General features: G+C 42.2%; 1 protein-coding gene across 2 annotated transcripts in view; it reads left to right on the top strand.

Annotated features, from left to right (window-relative positions):
- Positions 1-23,723, top strand: part of WDR33 (WD repeat domain 33) — an 87,484-nt gene that overhangs the window by 49,173 nt on the left and 14,588 nt on the right. For both annotated transcript variants that reach the window (XM_040971196.1, XM_040971195.1), the window contains exons 8-15: positions 19,499-19,625; positions 20,635-20,789; positions 20,877-20,955; positions 21,355-21,465; positions 22,155-22,249; positions 22,446-22,532; positions 22,763-22,902; positions 23,483-23,635. In XM_040971196.1, the coding sequence (XP_040827130.1) occupies positions 19,499-19,625; positions 20,635-20,789; positions 20,877-20,955; positions 21,355-21,465; positions 22,155-22,249; positions 22,446-22,532; positions 22,763-22,902; positions 23,483-23,635 (947 nt within the window). The remainder of the gene's footprint in view (positions 1-19,498; positions 19,626-20,634; positions 20,790-20,876; positions 20,956-21,354; positions 21,466-22,154; positions 22,250-22,445; positions 22,533-22,762; positions 22,903-23,482; positions 23,636-23,723) is intronic.

Below are 23,723 nucleotides of genomic sequence, written 5' to 3'. Positions count from 1 at the left end.
AAACACGAAGATTTTTCCTAAGACACAGCTATATCCAAAGCTTTTTCTACCTTTCTGTTTGTATCTACAATCATGCATTAGGGTATATACCTTACACTAATGTGTCAATGGGTATAGACGTGTGGCCCTTTTCGAAGATGAACTGACCTCACTGTCCCAGAAAATCATTAAAAATTAAGTGTGTTTTTTTAAAAGGTTTTATTTTCATTGAAAAGTCAGATCTACAGACAGAAGGAGACACAGCAAGAAAGATCTTTTATTTGCTGGTTCACTCCCTAAAGGTCCACAATTGCCAGAGCTGAGCCAATTTGAAGCCAGGAGCTTCCTCTCGGTCTCCCACACGGGTGCAGGGTCCCAAGGCTTCGGGCCGTCCTCAACTGCTTTCCCAGGCCACAAGCAAGGAGCTGGATGGGAAATGGAGCAGTCGGGACATGAACTGGTGCCAATATGGAATCCCGGACACATACAAGGCGATGATTTTGCTATTGTGCCAGCTGCGAAACCAGTTTTTTAACTTTGCTTTTGTTACCATTCAATTTTTTTAAATAACATCTTGATAATTCTGACACATTTCATTCGTCTTGAAAGGTGAAGTGTATTCTTACACCATCAGCTCATGTTTTCTATCTCCTGTTTTTTTTTTTTTTAATATAATGAATACATATATTTTGTTGATTTTCTTTATAGGTACAGCTGTACTTAAACCTGTATTTTTGGGAGAGGGGCACCAACATTCAGCAATATTAAGTTCACCATCAGGTTACAGAAAGAAGCCATTTCTAGAAATTCATCACAGAATAAAGTGATGGGGTGTTAATTGTGGGTTAGTTAAAATGAGTTATGCTTCAAGGACTCCACGGTCAGTTGAGATGGTTTCCCTGAACTCTGTTATTATATGATTTGGTTTAGTTAGTGTGTTGTGGGAGTTCTACCTTCTCTTTTTTTTTTTTTTTTTTTTTTGCTAAAACCTAAATGTTGGCAAATACCTCTTGATTTTCCCACTTCCTGCCCTGATGCAGTCTGCTTGCTTTCTGACCCTGGGGTCACCCTGGGATTGGTTTACCTTCTTCCTAAGTCTGTTAGTTTCTCAGTTTAGTTGAAAACACATTCTCAAACATTTTTGTCAGAAACCTCTTAATGGGTAAATTTGAAGACACTTGTGTCTGGAAAGGCCCTCATTTGCCATCAAAGTGGACTCATGGTTAGTCTTGACTCAGAATCCTTCTCTTGCAAAATCTGGAAGGCTGCTGTTATAGACTGTATTTTGTTGACAGTGTTGTGTGTGTGTTCTGGTTTCTCTGTTTCAACATGTGAAAAATGCTCTCCTGTTCCGTTTTTTTTTTTTTTTTCTACTGTCAGTATAGACGTAAACATTATAAGCTTCATTTTTTTTTTTAAAATTCATTTAACTTGAAAGAGTTATGTAAAAGGAGAGAGACAAATGTCTCCCATCTGCTAGTTTACTTTCCAGATGGCCACAACAGCCAGAGCTCAGCTGGTCTGAAGCCAGGTACTACTTCTGCTGGATCTCTCCCATGGGAACAGGGACCTGAGGACTTGAGCCATCCTTCCCTGTTTTCCTAGGTCATAAGCAAGGAGGAGGATTGAAAGTGGAGCAGCTTGGACTTGAGCTGGTACCCATATGTTATCCTGAGTGCAGGCAGAGGGTTAGCCTCCACCAGCCCCAGTTTCATCTTCCTTAATATATGTCAGTAGTCCGCCTTGATTCTATTCACAGCTTTGCTTTTCTCTGACTACTGCTTCTTGCCATCTCCACTCATCTAATTTAATTCTTCGTAGGTGCTTGTTAGTGGAACTGTCTACCTTGAATTACTTTTTCCCTCATACTCTGTTTTTGTCCTTTCCTGTTAGTTTTAGGGGAGCTGTTTTGCCTTAGTCTTCATACTAAAGCTGTTATGTGGTCCTCTCATGAACCTTGTATTTTGTCAGCTGCATCTTAAATTTTATTAAAGAGCTTACTAGTAGTTTTTTGGTCTTGTCGTTTTTTAAAGTGGTTGTTTTGCATGAATGTATCATTTCAAACTTTTAGCCTGGTAAATGAAGTATTTGTGTTTTTGGTAAGCCCTACTGTATTTTTTCCTCTGAGCTCTTTCATTTGTCTCTCTTTCCATTTTTCTCTTTCATACTGATTTCTTCAGTTTTGATGGGTTGGACAAATACTTAATGGTGGTTTGTGTTGATTAATGTAAGTAGTAGTTGGGGTTCTCTTCACTTCCGTAAGAGGCTCCTCCCCTGTTCAATAGCTCCTCCCCTTTCACCGTGGACCTGTTTTGCGGATTGATAACACAGGGTAAGGTGACAGTTGGCAGTCTTAGTGGGATGAACTCAGAGATGGAGGGCTTTGGTTTATTCTGCTGTATGAGGATCTGCCATCTTTTTGCTTCTCCTTGCCTCTTTCCCTCATCTCCATCCTTGAGGATGATAGTGGGGCCTAGCCACAATCTTCATTTACTTGCTACTCTGGCCTCAATGCCTGCTCCATGTTTTTGTTGTGTTTTTTTTTTCACAATGTTCACTTTACTGAAAAACAGTTGCTGCCTTTGGCTGGGGCAACTCTTCCTTGTATGGATGGTAAGGAACAGCCCTGTAGGCAGACCCCATACATCAAGAATTGTCCGTAGTTTGTAAGCACTATCATCCTTTGTGCAGTGTGCATGTTAATTTTCTTTCTTAAAGGTCTGTTTATTTTGGGCCTGGCGTGGTCGTCTAGTGGCTAAAGTACTTACCTTGAACTTGAACGTGCTGGGATTCCATATGGGCACTGGTTCTAATTCCAGCAGCCCCACTTCCCATCCAGCTCCCTGCTGTGGCCTGGGAAAGCAGTTGAGGATGGCTCAAAGCCTTGGGACCCTGCATCCGCGTGGGATACTCAGAAGAGCTCCTGGCTCCTGGCTTTGGATTGGTTCAGCTTCAGCCATTGTGGTCACTTGGGAAGTGAACCATTGGATGAAGATCTGTCTGTGTGTCCTCTCTGTATATCTGACTTTGCAATAAAAATAAAATAAATCTTTTTTTAAAAAGGTTTGTTTATTTTTATTTTTAAAAGGCATATTTACAGAGAAGGGGAGGCAAAAGGCTTCCATCTGCTGGTTCATTCATTTGATGGCCACAATTTGCAGAAATGGGTGGGTTAAGCTGGGAGTTAGGAACTTCTTCTGTGTCTCCTATGCCAATACAGCTTTTTGGGCCGTTTCCTGCTGCCTTCCCAGGGTATACGCAGGAAGCTGGATAGGAAGTGGAGCAGCCAGGACATGAAATGGTGCTCATACAGGATCCTGGTACTTGCAGGCTGAGAATTAGCCAGTTGTGCCATAGTATTAGCCCCTAAATGTCATTTTTCTTTACTTTATTCAAAATTATGAGTTCATTTTTTTTTTTATGAATGCTTACATTTGGGTTGAAGTTTTTCAGGTTTTCCTAAAATTAGTTGTCCAGGTATGCCATTCTTGGTAAATAACTTCATACTGTACAAAGCTTTGGAATTAAGTTACCAAGGGGTTTACTTTAAGTTTCTTGATTAGTATTAAAATTGTGTTTTGGTTCTAATGCATAGTTCCTTGTTCACATTAGTGACCTTGAAACAGCTTCCCTGACTTTGACATTGTTACCTACTTCAATCTTTTCTTTCCTTTTTTATTTTATTTTTTGTTTGTTTATTTTTCCTGTTTAAGCATTAGACAGAGGAGATAGAGATTTCTATCTGGTTCACTCCACAAGTGGCCACAACAGCTGGATCTGAGCCAGGCTGAAGCCGGGAGCCAGGAACTCCATCCTGGTCTCCTGTCTGGGAGACTGGGATTCAGCTAGTCGAGCCTTTGCTGCAGCTTCCCCAGGCACATTGGGGCTTGGGCTGAAAGTGATGCTTCTGGCACCTGAACTGGTTACCTGGGAATGGCATGTTGGCATGGCAAGCAGCATCTTCACTTGCTGTGGCAAAGTGCTGTTCTCATTTCTTCATTTTTATTGAAATCTTACGTATTAAAAGTTTAATCATGTATCTGAAGCATGTGATTTAGAGGTAAGTGATAAAATACACTAATTGAAAATTCCTTGAATTAAAGCTAGTATTTTTCCTGTTGAATTTTCTTTCTCCCTAGATATGTTAATGCTCTTAAAAAAAAAAAGAATCATCAGACATCCGTACTATAAATAAAAAGAAGTAATGCATGGCACCTTCTCAGTGCCAGAGGTGATATTTTAAACAAAAGTTGTTTAAGTAGTTAACATCTGAAACAGTGCGTCTTAGTTACTTAAAACATTCAAAATGATAAGGTGACAGTAATGGGAGACTGTTGGGTTTTCCAGTTGTGAGGTGATTACATTACATCCAATTTACTTGATGAATCAAGGGTGATTGTGATTAGAACTCAGTGTTCATTTTTCAGTTCTTTTCCCCCCTCAACTGAAATTTAACAATAGTATGAAAGTTTTAATTTGGGGAAAACTACTTAGGTGGAGTCCACTTTTCGCCTTACAATACTCTACTGCTAGAAGCATTAATACTTGTTGGATAAGCAGCTCTGGTTGGAAGCCTGTTTTTCATGGTGAGCTTTTATGGGACAGAGCTTGTATCACAATTAAAACTGTCGTTCAATAGTATTGATAATGTAAGGAAGGAATGATTCTAAGTGCTGCATCTGTTTTGTTTAATTCTAAAATGCAATAATAAAGTCATAATCTTTACACATGAAAATACTGGGATTGCGAAAGGCCAAATAAATTGAAAGGATTTAAATAGTGACATCTAAGAATTGAGCTTTATTTTACTCAGGATTTTGCTGTGTACCTTCACATAGCAAATGGACAATGACCATAGAACTTACTTGAGTTATTATATTGATTCTTGATGCAACAGATTATAATACCATACATGTTTTCCTTTTGGACAAAACACATTTAATCTATTGTTTCTTAAGAGGTAGAATTACATTCGATTTTAGCTGGAAATGAGAAGTTTTCTGATTGATCCTTGGCACTGCTCAGAGAGGAGGGCAGAGTAAAACATTAGTGTGTTTCACCCAAAAGCACAATTTTGGCTCTTTTTCTTTTTTTAAGACTTATTTATTTTTATTGCAAAGATCAGATTTACAGAGAGAAGGAGAGACAGATCTTTCATTTGTGGTTCACTCCTAAAAGGGCTGCAACAGTGGAAGCTGAATCCAAAATAAAGATAGGAGCTTCTTCCAAGTCTCCTATGTGGGTGCAGGGTCCCAAGACTTTGGGCCATCCTCGACTGCTTTCCCAGGTCACAAGCAGGGACTGGATGGGAAGTGGAGCAGCCGGGACACGAACCGGTACCCAAATGGGATCCCAGCAATCGCAAGGTAAGGATTTATCCACTGAGCCATTACACTGGACCCAGATTTTTTTTTTAAACCTTTCTTATTTTTAAAAGACAAATACACATTTGTATATACATACATCTTCCATATGCTGGTTCAGTTTCCAGGTGACTGATGGTTGTATCCTGGTCAAACCAAAGCAAGGGTCTAGGAACTCCATCCAGGTTTTTTAAGTGGGTGGCAGAGACCCAAACACTTGAGCCGTCATTGTTGCCACCCAGGTACTCCAGTAGGTGGTTCAGGAGTCTCAGGCAGTGTCCTAACCACTGGGCAAAATAATTTCTCAACACCTCATTTCTTTATCTCCCCATTAAAAAAAGAAAAGTGTATCAATTTATGTGAAAAGCGGAGTTGGCTCTTCCCTGCATTGGTTAACCATTCCCATTAGTTCCAAGATGTCCAGGGTTGTACTATGCCAAAGCCAGGGCCCTGAGCGCCATCCAGGCCTCCCTTGTGGGTGGTGGGGAATCCATGTACTGGGCCCATCTTAGGCTGGGAACTGTCTAAGTGCAGCAACCCTAGGACTTGAGCTGACATGCAAATGAGATGCTGATGTCTTTGGGCATGGGTTTATTCCATGTGCTACAACACTGGCCACTGAGTTTGGTTTTTGATAGAATGTAAAATTATTATTGAAGATTTATTTTTATCGCAAAGTCACATATGCAGAGAGGAGGAGAGACAGGAAAATCTTTCTGTCTGGTGATTCATTCCCCAAGCGGCCTCAGTGACTGGAGTTGAGCCAATCTGAAGCCAAGAGCATGAAATCTCTTCCAGGTCTTTCACGTGGGTGCAGGGTCCCAAGGCTTTGGGCCGTCCTCAACTGCTTTCCCAGGCCACAAGCAGGGAGCTGGATGGGAAATGGGGCTGCTGGAATTAGAACCAGTGCCCATATGGGATCCCGGCATGTTCAAGGCGAGGACTTTATCTGGTAGGCTACTGTGCCGGGCCTGGGTTTTACTTCTTTGGAGTTTGTTTTTCACTCCTCATTCAATTAAAAAAAAAAAAAAAAGATGGAAATGACTCCTTTTACACAGTATGAGAAATGCTGACATTATTGATAGCAATTTTTTTTCTCCTTTCTAATATCTGATCAAAAAGCTTTAAAGACGTTTCTTTGGGTGACAGATTGGGTAGAATGTTATTTGTGTCACATCAAAGTGTGTCTTACCTGCTGACTTGGTATTGATCGTGATGGACTGCTCATTACTATAGTCGGGATTCTCCAGCCCCAGGCTGCCCTTGCCTTGCTCCCTCCTTTCCATGCTGTCCTTTGGAGTGCTGCACACCCTTCAGGGCTGGGGAGTCCATCTCCTCCAGGCTCGAGTAACCACATCTGTTTTCTGGAATTTTCATCTATGGGAGATTTGACTTTCCTTTTCTGTCTTGTTTATATGTCTATGAACTAAATGGATAAGTTATTTGATTTGTTTTACTTGATTTTTAAAATTATTTTTAAGCTGGAGACAAATCTACAGGTACCTTCTATCTCTTCCCAGATGCCTAAAATGGGCAGAGCTGGGCCAGGCAGGAGCCTGGAGTCCAGTGTAGGATTCCCATGTGGATGACAGATCCAAGTACTTTATCCGTCCCCTGCTGTCTCCCACGGTGTGCATTAGCAGGAAGCCAGAATCCTGTAGATCATGGACTTTGGGAACTCTAGCACTCTGATCAGGTTGCAGGACTCCAGGCAGTGTGTGCTGCACCAAGTTCTCTGTTGTTTTAGACTTTTATTTGAGAGGTACTTAGTAGATTTATGGAGAGAGAGAGATCTTCATCTGCTGGTTCACTCCCCAAGTGGCCGCAATGACAAGAGCTGAGCCGATCTAAAGCCAGGAGCTGGGAACTTCTTCTGGTCTTCCACAAAGGTGCCAGATTCCAAGGTTTTGGGCTGTCCTCAGCTGCTTTCCCAGGCCGCAAGCACAGAGCTGGATGGGAAGTGGAGTAGCTGGGACATAAACGGAATCCTATAGGGGATCTTGCTGCTTGCAGTGCAAGGGTTTAGCCACTGAGCCAACATGCTGGACCCATGATACATGTTTTATATGATTTATTTTATTGATTTGAAAGTGATAAAAGGAAAATAAATTGAGTTCTTCCAATTGCTGATACATTCTGCGAAGTAAATTGGGTTCTTCCAATTGCTGATACATTCTGCAAATGGCCACAGTGTTTGCAGACCCAGCACTCTGTCGGGGTCTCCCATGTGGGTGGTGTGGGACTGAGTTCTGCGGACATGCACATTGCTTTCCCAAGCATGTCAGCAGGAAGTTTGATCAGAACTGAAGCAGTCAGGGCAGAAAATCCACACTCCTGCATAGGATGCTGGGTTCAGAACAGTGGCTGAACCACAGCTTCAGACTCTGTGATGATAACAGTGTAACAGCAGTGAAGCTGAAATTTGGTTGTTACAGGTTTTGTTTTGTTTGTTTGTTTGTTTGTTTTTTGTAAAGTCAGATAAACAGGAAGATCTCACATCCTCTGATTCACCCTCTCAAGCGGCTGCAATGGCCAGAGCTGAGCCCATCCGAAGCCTGGAGCTTCTTCTGGGTCTCCCACACAGGTGCAGGATCTTAAAGCTTTGTGTCATCTTTCACTGCTTTTCCAGGCCACAAGCAGGGAGCTAGATGGGAATTAGGACCGCCGGGATTAGAACCAGTGTCCATATGGGATCCCAGTGTGTGCAAGGTGAGAACTTTAGCCACTAGGCTACCGCACCAGGCCCAGTTGTTGCAGTCCTTTCAAGGTTTTAAGCTTTTATCAAAAAGGTTTTTTTTAATCTTAATTTTTTGTTTTGAGATGGTGAGAGTGTGTACTCTTACATGCCTAGCGTGTTATCAGTGACTAAGGCTGAAGTGGGGCTGGGAACTCAGTCCAGTTCTCCTGTGTGGAGAGCAGGAACCCAACTCCAACTACTTCAGTACTTTCTCTTAGTTCCACATGAGCAGGGAGCTGCAGCCAGGTACTCTGAAGAGGGATGTGGATGTCCTAGCTGGCATTGTCCACCATTACTCAAACACCTGCCCCTAGCCTTTGATAAGTAACCTGCAAAACAGCAGCTCCTACAGTGATTTGAACTGGTAAAACTCCGATTAGGACAGTCTTCTGGTTGGCACAAAACACATTGCAAAATTGCTTCCTTCTGAGTTTTAGGTTTGAATGTAGAGGATTGACGCCTGTTCTGAGTGCCCTTAGGCACCGTTTTGGTGAAATGCTCTCCTGGTGCATCAGTTATCTGGTCCCTGTTCCATTTTCATATTCCTGAAGATTTCTAAAATGTAATCATCACGTGGAAAGCATGTTTTCCCCTGTTTATCCAATTCTTCCATCTCATTACATAAGAGTTTAGCAACAATCTGACATGTCGGTAAAACATATGCCTCTATAGTGTGATTTAAAAATATGTATATTTCATCCTACATTCACAAGAGTTTGATCACACTGAAGCTAGAGTACGAAGTAATTATACGTCATTACATTTAGGAGTTGTATACTTCATTTGAATTTCTCACGTAGCTTGGTAATTTCTTTAAAAAAAAAATACTTAGTTGATAGAAATCAGTAGAAGCTGTTTTACTTGCACATGCAAATTGAATGTGTGACTGAAGTGGGAGACTGAGCTTGCAGTTTTACGTTTGGGTAGCAGTTACTTGTCGAGTTCTTACGCATAACGTTATTACAATCCCCATGGTTACAGAAGAATAAATATACGTTGTAGATACAGTTAGGGCCTTGTGTGCTCCATTACAGTCTCCTCCTCTCCTCGAGGCATCCCCTCTGAATTTAGAATCACCATCACTCACACAGCATAATGAGCTAGCACTTCCCGTCGCCTGAGTGGGTCTTCTGACAGATTGGGAAGACGCCTGACCACGCTCTCCCTCAGATCTGGGATGTTGTTGTGAGCACAGAAGGCTTTCACACGGGGAAGCAGACTTGTCCATTTTCAAAACTCAACGCTGCTCAACGTGAACCCTTTCACTCCCAGTTCTGTGCACTGTTGTTACTTGGGACATGCTTTGTGGAAACACAGCCTAGAGGTTATACCCTCTCCAGAATGCATTTCCTGTGGAAGTCTGTAGTTCACAGTTGTAACGTTCTGGATCTGGATGAGAAAAATACTGTCAGTCACTCCCAGCTGGTGTTCACAGTGAATCATGGTGAGACTCCCTGGGAAAGTCGCATGCTAGCAAGTGATAGCTGTATATTCATTGACGGGTGATTTTATTATTTAATTTTTCAAATGTTTGTGTCTTCTCACCCACTGAAGCGTCTGGTAATGGACCATGTCTTTGAATACCCTTTGGCTTAAACTTATCTACTACATTCTATGTTCTTACGGCTGGAAGTAGCAGGAACTTGTTGTCAATGTTTAACAGATTCTCTTAACAGTTCTTCAACTGTTAATATTGTACAAGATACACTGGAAACTTTGTCTCACTTTTTTTGCTTCCTGTACTGGAAAATATTGTTGCTTTTTGTAAGTTATGTATAAAAGAACTTTTTCTTAAGATTTGTTTATATAATGGCCTGAATCAGGAGAAATAAAATGGGAAAATGGACACTCGTTCTGATCTTCAAATAAAATTCATTATGTATTGGTTTTCAAGGCGCTCACCAAGGCTTGGGGTCATGTGCACGGTCTTAACGGCTAGGCTCTTCACATTTTAGAGGTGAATGGTCCCTTAGGGCCTGGTCAGGCTATGGAGGAGGGGTATGGGCGTGACAGATTCACTGGGATCACAGTGTTTTTATTCAATTTCATGGATTCTGCCAACCTCATCTTGCAGGCAAGAGTCAGAAGAAAGAGGCCTCCTGTCCTGGTTGGCTTCTTGTCTCCGCCACACTACCACACACTTCAGGACTTGGGGATAGGAAATAAGGGGTAGGGAGGCTCTCTGCCCTCCATACAGTGTTCACCCACTACCTAAAACCTGTTCCTTGTATAACTTTGGGGCTTGCTAAGGAGTTTGTTCTGTTTTTTTCTAGAAGCTTTCTATCTTTTTTCCCCCCTAACATCTTAGCATGTTTTTTCAGTAGGAAAATTGTCTTATTTGCAGTGTTGTTTTTCTTGGAAATTACTTCTCCAGGACATCCTGCAAACAGCACCGGGGTGTTCAGGTGTGCCTCCCCCTCACCCCCCTTGGTGAACATATATTGGCCACGCCCATAGCCTAGTACATGTTAATCTCATTTATTTTTAGTTAAGGGATGGCTGTGACGAGTAGATCTGAATGTATGAGAGAATGATCAAGTGGACTAAATTAAATTGTGTACTTGGAGTTCAGTATTAATTTTAAGGCCCAGCGGGTGCTGTTGCAAATAATTCCGAAGTTGTGAGTGAAACTTTTTGAATTTTTCTGTTCTGTTAGAGACAGGCTAGTTCACATGAGAATGTTTTGCTAGCTAAGAAGTGATGCAGAGTTCATTACTCTGAAAACTTCCCCTCTAAAAAGAGCCCGATGTATTCTTGTGAGATAGAAGTTGTCACCATCTCAGGTGAGAAAGGATAAATTCTAATTGGAACAAAAGAAAGGGAAATGTTGTGCCACTTCAGGTCAATGTTACCTTTAGAATGGTGAGCAGATGACTGGATCGGGAAGATGGCTAGGCCCCCCTTCCCCTTTTGGCCTCCTGCCCTTTTAGGTCTCCTTGTTACAGTGACAGGCCTTCCCTAGCTGCAGTTATCAATTAAGGGCACTCTGTGGGTGTCAATGTTCATCATGTGACTGCAGAATACAGACCACATGGCTCTGAAAATTTGAAGGCCCTTCAAGGCCTGTTACTGTCCAGTAGGACTTTTATATAATGTATCAAGTAACTTTTATATAATAGTTTATATCTTTTCTATCCAGTATGCCAGCAACCAGTCACCTGTAAGCACTTAAATATCACTGATATGACAGGAATTAAAAAAAACTGACCTTCCACTCAGATGGCTGTATGTGACTATGAGCTACCATATTGAATGGTGCAGATTGTATCCTTAAGTATTTAAACTTAAAGTGAATTCCACAGAGACATCCGGCAGTCTTGTTCTTTGTCACAAAGCTCTTCTTAGCTCACTTATCCACCAGTGTGGATAAGGTGCCCACCACCTTTCCCCCTAATCCTGAACCCTGGGTATCTGCCTTCCTACTCACTGGCTCCTGGAAGCTCTGCCATCCTGCCCAGATTCATCCCTCCAACAAAGTCCACCTTGAGCTCCTCTTGTCCCCCCTGTGGCCTTTGCAGCTGTGGAAAGCATCGCAGTGACTGCCTCCAGTTTGGTGTGGACCCTGGTTGCATACAATTTTTAGGGGCTGATTTCTGAGAAGTTAATTAAATGCTGTTTTTAAAAAAAAATACAAGCATTTTAAAACATTTGAATCACTTAGCTATAAAAACACTTGCCACTTGAATGAGTTTTCCCATTTAGTCTGTATTAATTGCTTCAACATTGAGAATATTGCATTCTTAAAATTCCTGTGTTTGGGGATCATAAAAAAAGTTTTGATTCCTGAAGTTCTGTCCTCTCTTAAGTGAAAGGATTGTATTTGATGTAGATGCCTTCTTCAGGGCTGTTGTTTAAAGTTGATAAAACCATGTGACTGGTACTAAACTCAACTTTCTGTGGAATTTTGTATGCATGGCTTGCCAGTTCACAAAACCCTAATATACTGGAAAATGGATTCAGTCCCACTGAGTCTGAGCATTACCTGATAAATGGCTTGTGCTTAGGATTTGAAGAGCAACTTCCTTGGACTTTGGGTCCTAGTTAGCTTTGCATAATTTACTTGAAAACCTTGGGAGATGGGATCTGAGACCCACTGTCCCCCAGAAGCACAAAAAATCTGGAGGTGCTCAAGTCCCTGATGTAAAGTTGCATAGTGTTTGTCTAAAACCTGGGTGCACCCTGCTGTGTGCTTTAATCATTGTTTTTGTGTCACTTCTAAAACCTAATGCATTACCCCCACATCACTATCAGTGAAATACTTGGCACAGAGCAAACCCAAGTTTTTGCTGTAAGGAACTTGCTCTGATTTTTTTTTCTGACTCTTTTCTGCCCAAGATTGGTTGAATCCATGATGGCACACCCATGGGCTATTGGGGCAACTAAGTGACACTGGTCATCCATGTGGATTTTGAATAGAGTGAGACCAAAGGCAGCTGCCATAAGACAAAAAAGTGATTAAAGAAAAGCATCTCTGTGTTAAGGGATCTCAGCTAGGATGGATGAGTAGATACCTTCTCACTGTCACCATTTCATCCTTAAAAATTAGATCTAGCTTAAGATTATCCTTTATGTAAGTGGGGCCATGTTATACCTTGCATTTAGCTTGTAGTTTTTAAAAGGCAGGCTGACGTATGATTTACATGAGGTGACGTTCACTCTTATTGGACGTATAGTACTGTGAAATTTCACACATACATTGCAACTCAGCTTGTAGATCATTCACAACGCTTCCACATTTCCAACAATCTTGATACAGTTGTGCTGTTGATTAGATTTCTTGCAGAGAATTTACAGGAATGAAGTCCCCATGCCTTTAAAATTCTCCCGGATGGGGCTGCCTGGGCTACCCACCAAAGTTGCACCCAGTAACTTCCCAGCTGTTATTCTCTCACTTTCACCAAAAAGTGATACTAATATCACCTAGGAACATAACTTGCATTCTCTGGCATTTCATTCTCATCTTACAAACATGCCCAAAAGAACAATGGCACATAAGGCCGAACCCATGGGTTCAAACCACAATATCACGTGAGCTCCAGGGGGTATGGTTGGGAAGATATACCTTTGTTTCCACTCTCCCTGTGCAGCTTGGTTTCCTGTTTATCCGTGTATCTCCACCTTTGTAACTGTTCATGTACAATTTTTGAATCATCTTCATGATACACATGCAGAGTATTGCCTGGTGTTTTTTCTTTGCTTTTGATGCATACTGTTTCATGAGCTTTTTCTCTTTGCTTCCAGAATCATCATTTTAACTTCACTTAAATTTAAATCATCTAAATTGGATTCTTTTTACATTTTGGCTATGGGAAATTCCTAAAATCTGTTTCCAAGTTTTTACTCTTATAATAAGGCCTTTCATGCCACCTTTATATAAAAAAGTTTTTTGTTTTTTTAATTTTTTTCTTAGTTTCTCAGGTAAGTTTCTACCAGTCTTAATTTTGGATCTAAATCTGTTAGCCTTGGCATGAGAGGGTAGAACTTTCTTATTTGAGATAGTTTCTGTCACATGGGTAAAAATTTAGTTTTTCCTTTACAAGAAAGCAGTTGTCTGTCAGTTTGCTTCTGTGCCAGCTTTATTTATAGTTTGTTTTTCTCATTGAAAATTTTTCTCAATTTTTTCATGATTTTCAGAAAAGTTACAAAATATTTGAGGCCAGAAGTGTTTGGGATTTTAGAATTTTGCAGATTAAGGAATATTTACATATACATAATGTGGAGTCTTTAGAGTGGCACCTTTGGGTAAATAAGAAATTCATCCATGTTCTTTGTATATCTTATACAAATAACTTAAAGATTTTCTGTGTGATATTTTTGTCGTGTCCATGAAGTAATGCTTCATTATGTGCTGTCGTGTATCAGTGTTGAGGAAGTTTCAGGTGTGGATTTTTCAGAGTGGGATGCTCTGTGAGAAGCCTCCTTACCCAGGCAGGCCCCTGATTGTCCAGCTCCCTTCCTTACCCAGGCAGGCTCCCGGTCCTCTGGCTCCCTTCCTTACCCAGGCCCCCGGTCCTTCAGCGTCCTTCCTTACCCAGGCAGGCTCCCAGTCCTCTGGCTCCCTTCCTTACCCAGGCTCCCGGTCCTCTGGCTCCCTTCCTTACCCAGGCAGGCCGCTGGTCGTCCAGCTCCCTTCCTTACCCAGGCAGGCTCCCGGTCCTCTGGCTCACTTCCTTACCCTGGTCCCCGGTCCTCCAGCGTCCTTCCTTACCCAGGCAGGCTCCCGGTCCTCTGGTGCCCTTCCTTACCCAGGCCCCCAAACCTCCAGCGTCCTTCCTTACCCAGGCAGGCTCCCGGTCCTCTGGCTCCCTTCCTTACCCAGGCAGGCCGCTGGTTGTCCAGCTCCCTTCCTTGGATGTGGTTTATACAATGTTGTTACCTTTCCTTCAAAAACATGAGATGAAATTTTGAGCAAATGAGTGTGTGTGCGAGAGAAAGAGAGAGAGAGCTACAAATCTTAGTTTGCCGCACTTAATTTCCTACACTGTATTTTCTCAGACAAAATTTGTGTTCAATTTTAAAAAGTATCAAAGGCTAAAGAGAGAGGGGGGTGGTCAGGAGAGAGCGAGCATCTTCCATCTTCTGGTTTGCTCCCCAGATGCTTACAGCAGTGCAAGGGTAGGCCAGGCCCAAGCTGGGAGCCAGGAGCTTTGCTTATCCAGCATGGGTGGCAGGAACACAACCACGTAAGCATCACCTCCTGTTCCCAGGTGGACTTTAGTAGGTAACTGGATGGCGAGCAGAGGTGCCAACGCTGGAACTAGCACTCTGTGATATGTGATGCATGCATTCTATGCAGCAAATTCACCTGCCACATGACACCCTGCTCCTGTGTTTAATGTTTTCAGAAGTAGGTAATACTGAACATAGCTCAAAAGAAAATAATGTGAGGGCAAAAATAATAAGAAGTCTTTCAGTGTTCTCTGCGTTGAGTAGCACACTCGTCAGGAGTTTTTATACACAAAACAGCCTGGAAGAAGGGACATATTCTTTTCCTCTCATTCTCATCACCCAGCCTTTTCATAGCTAAGGAAGTAGGATGGCCTTGCCATTAGGAGCTGAGGCTTTGGGGCCAGCTTCCTGCATTCACATCTACACTCAGCCACACTCCCTGTTGGTTCCACGTATCCGGGCAGGTTCCAAGCTGTCTCCTTGAGAATCTCTGTAAAATGATGCTAGTATCCAGACTTCACTTAGAATAGTACCGTGCATACAAGGGCACCTCAGCCAGTTCATGAAAAAAGCAGATAATGTGCAGATTTCAGATTTTTTTTGCATCATACTAACGACTTTTTAATTCCGTTTTTCCCTAAACATTACTGTCTTAGTTGAATGCATTTACTAAATTACATTCAATAAAGTAAAATTGAAGAATAAAATAATATTGAACTAGTACCGCTCAATTTAGTGTATATTTATGATAAGTATAGGTGTAGGTAAATCCATCTGAAATAAACTTTAGGGAACTTCAGACGAGAAAATTAAAGCAGCTGAAGTATATTTTATTCTGCTGGCTCAATAGTTTTTTGGTTTTGCAAATGGATTTTTTAAAAATTTATTTTTATTACAAAGTCAGATACACAGAGAGGAGGAGAGACAGAAAGGAAGATCTTCCGTCTGATGATTCACTCCCCAAGTGACCGCAACGGCCGGTGCTGCGCCGATCCGAAGCCGGGAACCAGGAACCTCTTCTGGGTCTCCCACGCGGGTGCAGGGTCCCAAGGCTTTGGGCCATCCTGGACTGCTTTCCCAGGCCACAAGCAGGGAGCTGGATGGGAAGTGGAGCTGCCGGGATTAGAACCGGCTCCCATATAGGATCCTGGGTGTTCAAGGTGAGGACTTTAGCCACTAGGCCACTGCGCCAGGCCCTTTGCAAATAGCTTTTAAGGAACAACTTTATAGCTTTAAGCAGACATGCTTTTTTTTTTTTTTTTCTTTAGGATTTATTTACTTTTAGTGGGAAGGCAGATGTACAGAGAAGAGATAGAGCTTCAATCTGCTGATTGACTTCCCAAATGGCCACAATGGCCAGAGCTGAATTGATCTAACACCATGTGGGTGCAGGGTCTCAAGGCCTTGGGCCATCCTCAACTGCTTTCCCAGGCCACAAGCAGGGAGCCGGATGGGAAGTGAAGCAGCTGGGACATGAACCAGTGCCCATGTGGGTTGCTGACACTTGCAGACAGAAAAGTAGCCAGTTGTGCCATTGCACCAGCCCCAGATATGCTTTTTAAATGTTATATAAGTTTCCCAGAAAAGGTGTGTAGGGGTAACTCCTGAGAATGTCTTATAACATAGTGCATTATAATTGGAACATGTTTTCTCATACATTTTTTATAAGCAAATTTGTTTGAAATTTTCTTTTGAAAAATTCATTATATTTGAAAGGCAGAGTGACAGAAATGGAGAAAGCAATATCTTTTTGTTTTTGATTCACTCCCCAAGGTGGCTGCAAAGCCCAGGGGCAGGCCTAGCCAAAGCCAGGAGTGTGGACCTCCATCTGGTCTCCCACACGTCTGGCATGGGTTCAAGACTTAAAACTTCTCCCACTCATTATCAAGGAACTGAATAGGAAATAGGGCAACTAAGACTTGAACTAGTTCTCTGATATGGTATACCAGCATAGCAGGGAGTGAATTCACACACTGTGCCACAATACTATCCTCCAAATGTATTAAAAGTAGGATTCATTTACTTATTTGAAGTGCAGGATGACAGAGATCTGTCCTTGGCTACACTGGTTAATTTTTTTTAGAGATTTAATTTTTATTGAAAAGGCAAGTATACAGAGAGGAGGGAGACAGAAAGATCTTTTATCTGCTGGTTCACTCCACCAGTGGCTACAGTGGCTGGAACGGGGCTGGGTCCAAAGCCAGGAGCCAGGAACCTCTTCGTGGTCTCCCACGCATGTGCAGAGACCCAAGGCTTTGGGCCGTCCTCCACTGCTTTTCCAGGCTACAAGCAGGAAGCTGGATGGGAAGTAGAGCAGCTGGACTACAAACTGGCATCCATATGGGATCCCATTGCATGTGAGGTGAGGACTTTAGCCACTGGGCTACTTTGGCAGGTCCTGATGTTTATTTTTACTTAAAGATCTTTTATTCATTTGAAAGAGTGACAGAGACTCCATGCACTGATTCACTCCCCAAATTGCCACATGACTGGGGCTGGACCAAGCAGAAGGCAGGGACCAAGTCCTGCCAAATCTCCCACTGGTTGGGGACATCCAAAGGTGCATTAGCAGTGAACTGGATTAGAAGCAGAGTCAGAACCGGCCCTCTGATGATGCCGGATGCTGCGTCTCATTCAGTGTCTTCACTCACTGTGCCACAAAGCTGGCCTCTCCACTAATTAAAGTTCATACATAGTAATACATATTTTTCATTTTAGCCAGCAGTAGCCCATGAAGTTTGAAAATCCCTGGGTACCATTTTTTTAAGGTCAAATCCTTCATAACGTTAACATTGCTTAAGCTTGTGCGATGATTACTGAGTTTTCCTTTTTTTCTTTTTTATTGTCTCATCCGTTTGCTTCTATTTCTCAACCTTTACCATCCTAATTGGTGTTCCACATGGGTGTCCATCTTTTTCAACTATGTAAGCATCATCAAAAATAAATTTAAAAGCTAATTTGAAAGGCAGTGGCTGGGGAGGGACAGAGCTCACGCTGAGAGTAGGGTACTTCTCCCATGTGGGTGACAGAGGGACCACTTGACCTGTCCTCTTGCTGCCCTCCTGGGTCTGCATTAAGAGGAAGTGGCTGTGGACTCTCCACGGCAGGCACTCCAGTGTGGGACGTGGCTGTCTCAATTGCTAAAGTAACAGCAAGATCTCGCTTCTCCTTCCTTGCCTTTGTTTTTCTGTGACAAATGCATTCATTTCAGAAAATAGGAAGACACAGGGAAATGAGACTCAATTTAATACCACCGCAGCCCCACCAGTGCATCTTACCATTGCTTCTCATAATGGGCTGGCATATGGACCATTGCTTTTTTCTTTATGTAAGCATGCATGTGTAGTTATTCTTGTTACTGATTTGTTTATTTCCTATAGTGGTGGTGTACACTGATTGCTTTTAAATTAAGCTAAATTGGACATTTTAATCATGATTATGGGATCATTTACAATAGGTATATTTTTTTCATTGAGTATACATATGTCACAAACTACATTTGCATTGTATTCAAAGATATTTAAAAAATAAACTAGTAAACATTCTTACAGATTAATCCCTTTGGGCATAAGATTGTTTTTCTCATGTTCAAAACCTGGATCTTAGTGTTAAAAGCAGTGTGTATTATGGTGTTGAATATACACGTTTTCATGCTTTTGGTACATGGTGTCACATTTCCGGTAGTTGGTATCTGTGTACACAGGCCTGTTAGATGTGAGAACATTCCTCCTTGCACTGGTGCCCATCGCTTGCAATACTTCTAGACCATCTGTACCCCCTGCCCTCGTTCAGTATCCTGCCTCTTACCCAACTCAGAATCCCACAGAAACTGCTTTGGTACAAGATTGGAGAAGGCACCTGTTTTCAAATGCTCTCACTCTTTGCTTGCTAAGACATATGCCATAAAAATTATGATCGGGACTCTGCATAATACCCAACTTTTCTAAAGCGATACCCGTTTCCTTCAGCTCTGTGTTTGTGCTCATGTTGTGGTTTTTCCTGAGTGGGTGCTGTGACCTCCTTGCTATAACACAGAGGATTATTGCACTCACCATCTCTAGAAGCTGCTGTTCCAAACTCAAGTCCTGTTCTTGTTGACGAGCTTTAGAGAGACTAGAGGTTGTTACTTATTCCCCCAAGACCTACTGCTGCTTAACTTGTGAAATGAATTAGTGGAAATGTGATCATTGAAAAGGCAGTCCTTCTATATACTTAGTGTGTTACCTAATACACAGTATGTATTCAATAACGTATCTTTTAGCTTCCCATCTGAGTCTCACAAAATACATGTAAATCAAACAGGGATTGAATTTCTTCTGCATTTCAGAGACCAACAGGAGCAAAAACGGGAAGACTTTCCCTGCTTTCACATTTAGAAAGTGCTGGTTTCAGCCGAGTTGAGGGCTTTGGAGGTAAACCATAAGTACTCCCACATTGTGGGGAGACTGAAGTGCATGATGGGATTGTACTGAGTAGTTAGGACAATGAGGGCCAGCATGAAAAGTCTGAAAGGCAAATATACAGGAGTTTGAGAGCTGCACAAGACAGGCTTCATTCCAAGCAATACAGACGGGTCCCTTGTGGCTTAGGAGACGAGGCTGCTGTGTCCGGGAGACTTGTAGCCACCAGCCAGTGTCTTTTCCAGGCTGAGTGAACTGAACACTTGGATGAAACATGTAATAGATTTCTTTGGTTTTTGCTTTAAATGCCTATGACTGATTGGACCTTTATCCTGACTTGTTTCCAACAGGGCATGGTGCTGATGTGAAGTGTGTCGACTGGCATCCAACCAAAGGGTTAGTTGTTTCAGGAAGTAAAGACAGTCAACAACCAATCAAGTTCTGGGACCCCAAGACTGGGCAGAGTCTTGCGACACTGTAAGTGAGAGGAGACCCCGTCTGGGTGACCCAACGCAAGCTCACGGAGCAGACTGCGTTCTTTCATGTTCAGCTTCCTGTTCTCTTGTGTTTCTCAGAAAGTAGTTTAAGCAACAGATGTATCTGTAGACTTCTTATCAGTTTTGATTTGTCTCTAAGTTGAATCAAGTTAAAGACTTGATATTTTTTTTTTTTTTGCCCTGCTGCACAACCCTGAGTTTAATTTGGTTATTGTAGGGTGTAGAGAAGAGGAGGTGGTTATTACTGGTGCAGCTTACTGCCTGTCCTCATTAGAGTGCCTTTTGTCACTGCTTGAAGTTGATGTATGAATAGCCATGCCTTCTCCATCTCACCACAAATTTCTGTTTGCAAAGAAGTTGTCCTCCATTTTCAAGCTATTCTCATTTATGACTGCTGTGTTTACTTACAATACAGCTACGTAATATAATTTTCTCCTTGAATTACTTGTGAATATGTTTCAATGTTGTTTGGATCAAGCAGTTGTAACCTGATCTTCTGATAGGGAAGGGACCCATATCCAGTGAGCCACAGCCACGGCCCAGCACCTTTAGGTGCTTTTCCCTGGAGGTTTACATTGTGCAGGCCTTGGGTGGTACGTTGTCTTCATTTCAAATTAACCCTCAAACTATGCAGTGGTCATTTCGATTCTTTGCCTTAATGAGAGAAACTTCATTGGCTTTCCTAAATATAATGAGCCTTGCTGAATATTAGTTTGCTTGTTCAAATGTTTCCCCTGTTTCAGAGAGCCTTTCTGTCTAGTTGCAGATCTGCTGCTACCTTCACTGGCTGGAGAGGCCTGTGCTTTGATAGTGGGCATTCCTGTTGTTGACCCATTTCTGTAACTGTGCTCCTGTCATGTCCCATGCTTTTCTTCCCCTAGGCAAGTCTTGCCAACTTGAGCCCCTGTACTTCTCAACACAAAGGGCCACCTTTGCTTTATATTCACTTTCGGTTCTCACAGACTGCTGTCTTGGTGCTCTGTTTGTAGTCACGCCCATAAAAACACAGTCATGGAAGTGAAGCTCAACCTCAATGGCAACTGGCTGCTCACAGCGTCACGTGACCATCTCTGTAAACTTTTTGACATCCGAAACCTGAAAGAAGAGCTGCAAGTCTTCCGAGGCCATAAGAAAGAAGCCACAGGTCGGTAGTTGTGATCTGAGGGGCGCAGAAAGACAGTGACCTAGAAGAGTGTTCTCAGACGTTCGTAATCTTGTCTTTCTTTGGCAGCTGTGGCCTGGCATCCTGTTCATGAAGGACTTTTTGCCAGTGGAGGCTCTGATGGTTCTTTGTTATTCTGGCATGTTGGGTATGTAACTTTTTTTTATGTACAAGGGTGGTGTATTGTGCAAAGAGAGCACCTAATTGTGTAGACACGTGTGTGTTTCTGAGTTGTTTGAGTGTCTCATTTTAGAAAATGTAGCACTTGTTCACTTGGATCTGCATTCACTAAAGGCAAATAAAATAGATTTCCTATTTCCTTATTGGTATAGTAATTCTAGAAGCGTTTTTCCCTTTGTAGCATTCTTTGGATAAAAGAATATCTTTCTTTTGACAAACCAAGTATCTTTGATATACATACAGAAAGTAGAGTCAAAGAAACAGGTTTTGGTAGTTTTGTTTTAAAGCTAGAAGAGAATGTCTTTTTTTGCAGGTAAGGGAGAAATGTTAACTTTTATTAAGACTTCTTTCTTGGGTGCCATTGCAGAGTGGAGAAGGAAGTGGGTGGGATGGAGATGGCACACGAGGGAATGATCTGGAGTCTGGCGTGGCATCCTCTTGGACACATTCTCTGCTCGGGCTCAAACGATCACACCAGGTAAGTTTAAAAGTAGCTGGGAATCCCTGTTCACATGGAGCAACAGAAAGTAAATGTTGTGTCTATCTATTTCATGTTTTGATTGATGCAGTAAGTTGATTCTAATGTTGTGGAAACATTTTATAGTGGTTCAAAGTTGTGTTACCATAAGGACTTTGTGTATTGCATATAACTTTGGTTAGTTGATTTTGCTTTTGCCTTCTGATTTGATTCAGCCTTTCCATATTTGAAAGTTGTTTTTTTTTTGTTGTTTGGGTTTTTTTAAAGATTTTTATTTATTTTCATTGAAAAGTCACATATACAGAGAGGAGGAGAGGCAGAGAGGAAGATCTTCCATCCAATGATTCACTCTCGAAGTGGCCGCAACAGCTGGTGCTGCACCGATCCAAAGCCAGGAACCAGGAACTTGTTTCTGGGTCTCCCACATGGGTGCAGTGTCCTAAGACTCTGGGCCGTCCTTGACTGCTTTCCCAGGCTACAAACAGGGAGCTGGATAGGAAGCAGGGCCAACGGGATTAGAACTGGCGCCCATATGGGATCCCGGGGCGTTCAAGGCGTGGACTTTAGGTGCTAGGCCACGGTGCCGGGTCCATATTTGAAAGTTTTGTAAGAAAGGCATTGTGAAAAATTGTGTTTGTCAAGGGAATCATGCTCTTTCCTTCTCCCCCTCATTACTTTTATTTTGACAGCAAATTCTGGACTCGAAATCGACCGGGTGACAAGATGCGAGATCGATATAATCTAAATCTGTTACCTGGAATGTCTGAAGATGGAGTAGAATACGGTGAGGCTCGTACACAGCTGAAATCTGATACTCCAGTAGGGAAGTGCTGGTTGGGAAGATAATAGAAGACATTTCATTTCTTAATTTATTAATCCAGAAGTCACTAGTGATACGATGCTATTCTAAGAGGCATTAATCGTGTTGACTACTGTTTTTATAAAATCTCTGTTTTCAATGTATGTGTTGCTGTTTACAGACGACCTTGAACCTAATAGCCTGGCAGTAATTCCGGGAATGGGAATACCGGAACAACTGAAATTAGCTATGGAGCAAGAACAGATGGGTAAGAGAGGGGACGCACATACACATTTTATGCTTTATAAAATGTGTAGATATCTGTTTCTTATCTTCATGATAAACTATGTGGAAAAGCCAGAATTGTTTATGTGGAGAAGTACTGATAGAAGTGATTTGAAATACTTACAAATCTCTTGTTTGGAAAAGTAGGTTCATTGAACAAGTGGCTAGTTCTTTTCATTCACAGGGCTGTATCTTTTTCGTTATGGTTTATAGGAAAAGATGAAGCAAGTGAAATCGAAATGACGATTCCTGGGTTAGATTGGGGAATGGAGGAAGTGATGCAAAAGGATCAGAAGAAAGTACCTCAGAAGAAAGTCCCATATGCAAAACCAATTCCGGCTCAGTTCCAGCAGGTGCGTGACCACGTGTGGCTCCCCTACCTCCAGACCCCGGAGGGTGTGCTTGCCTTGCTCATTGGATGAGCAGAAATAGATTTCCCTTGGCTTGTCTCATCTGTTGAAGGTATTTCTGTACTAGAGATTCTTTTTTGGCGTGTTCTTTGCATGTTTTCATTCATTCTTAGACGGTTCCCATCTGCTGCTTGCAGTATGTTGAGTTGGCCTTGGATCCGGCTTCCTGTTTCATCCTGACACGTGTACTGTCGATCCTCCGTGTAAGAGGAAGGAGAGGAGTGGGACATTGAGCAGACTGTGCTGGCTCCTCCCTTCTTTGTCTATTCTCTGTTTCAGCCATCTGCTCATCAGCTTTACATTCAGTGTAGCAGAATGCAATATCTTCCAGTTTCGGTCATCCTGATAGTTTCTGTCTGATGTTATACCACCTGACCCCATCGTCCTGCCACTTAAGAATTAATAACAGAAATGAAGGCAGTCCGACAAGTGGGGTTGAACAGATGACTTTATGGAATGACTTTGTCTTTCGATGATAATCTTCTTACTTTCCCTGTTTTTAAATATTCTCTTCTTCCACAAGGCTTGGATGCAAAATAAAGTTCCAATTCCTGCTCCAAACGAGGTGCTGAATGATAGAAAAGAAGACATTAAATTGGAAGAGAAGAAAAAAACACAAGCAGAAATTGAGCAGGAGATGGCTACTTTGCAGTACACCAACCCCCAGCTCCTGGAGGTGAGTGGGGATGCCACGTCTGACCGCTGTGTTGGGCTCCGCGTTTCTAAGTGTCCTTTGTCTTAGCTTTTTAAGATCAGATCAGTGA

This window comes from Ochotona curzoniae, unplaced genomic scaffold (assembly GCF_017591425.1).
Source record: "Ochotona curzoniae isolate NIBS_2020 unplaced genomic scaffold, NIBS_Ocur_1.0 scaffold_4953, whole genome shotgun sequence".
Classification (NCBI taxonomy): Eukaryota; Metazoa; Chordata; class Mammalia; order Lagomorpha; family Ochotonidae; genus Ochotona; species Ochotona curzoniae.
Note: the sequence above shows the minus strand (reverse complement) of the source record. Positions and strands in the feature narration are given on the sequence as shown.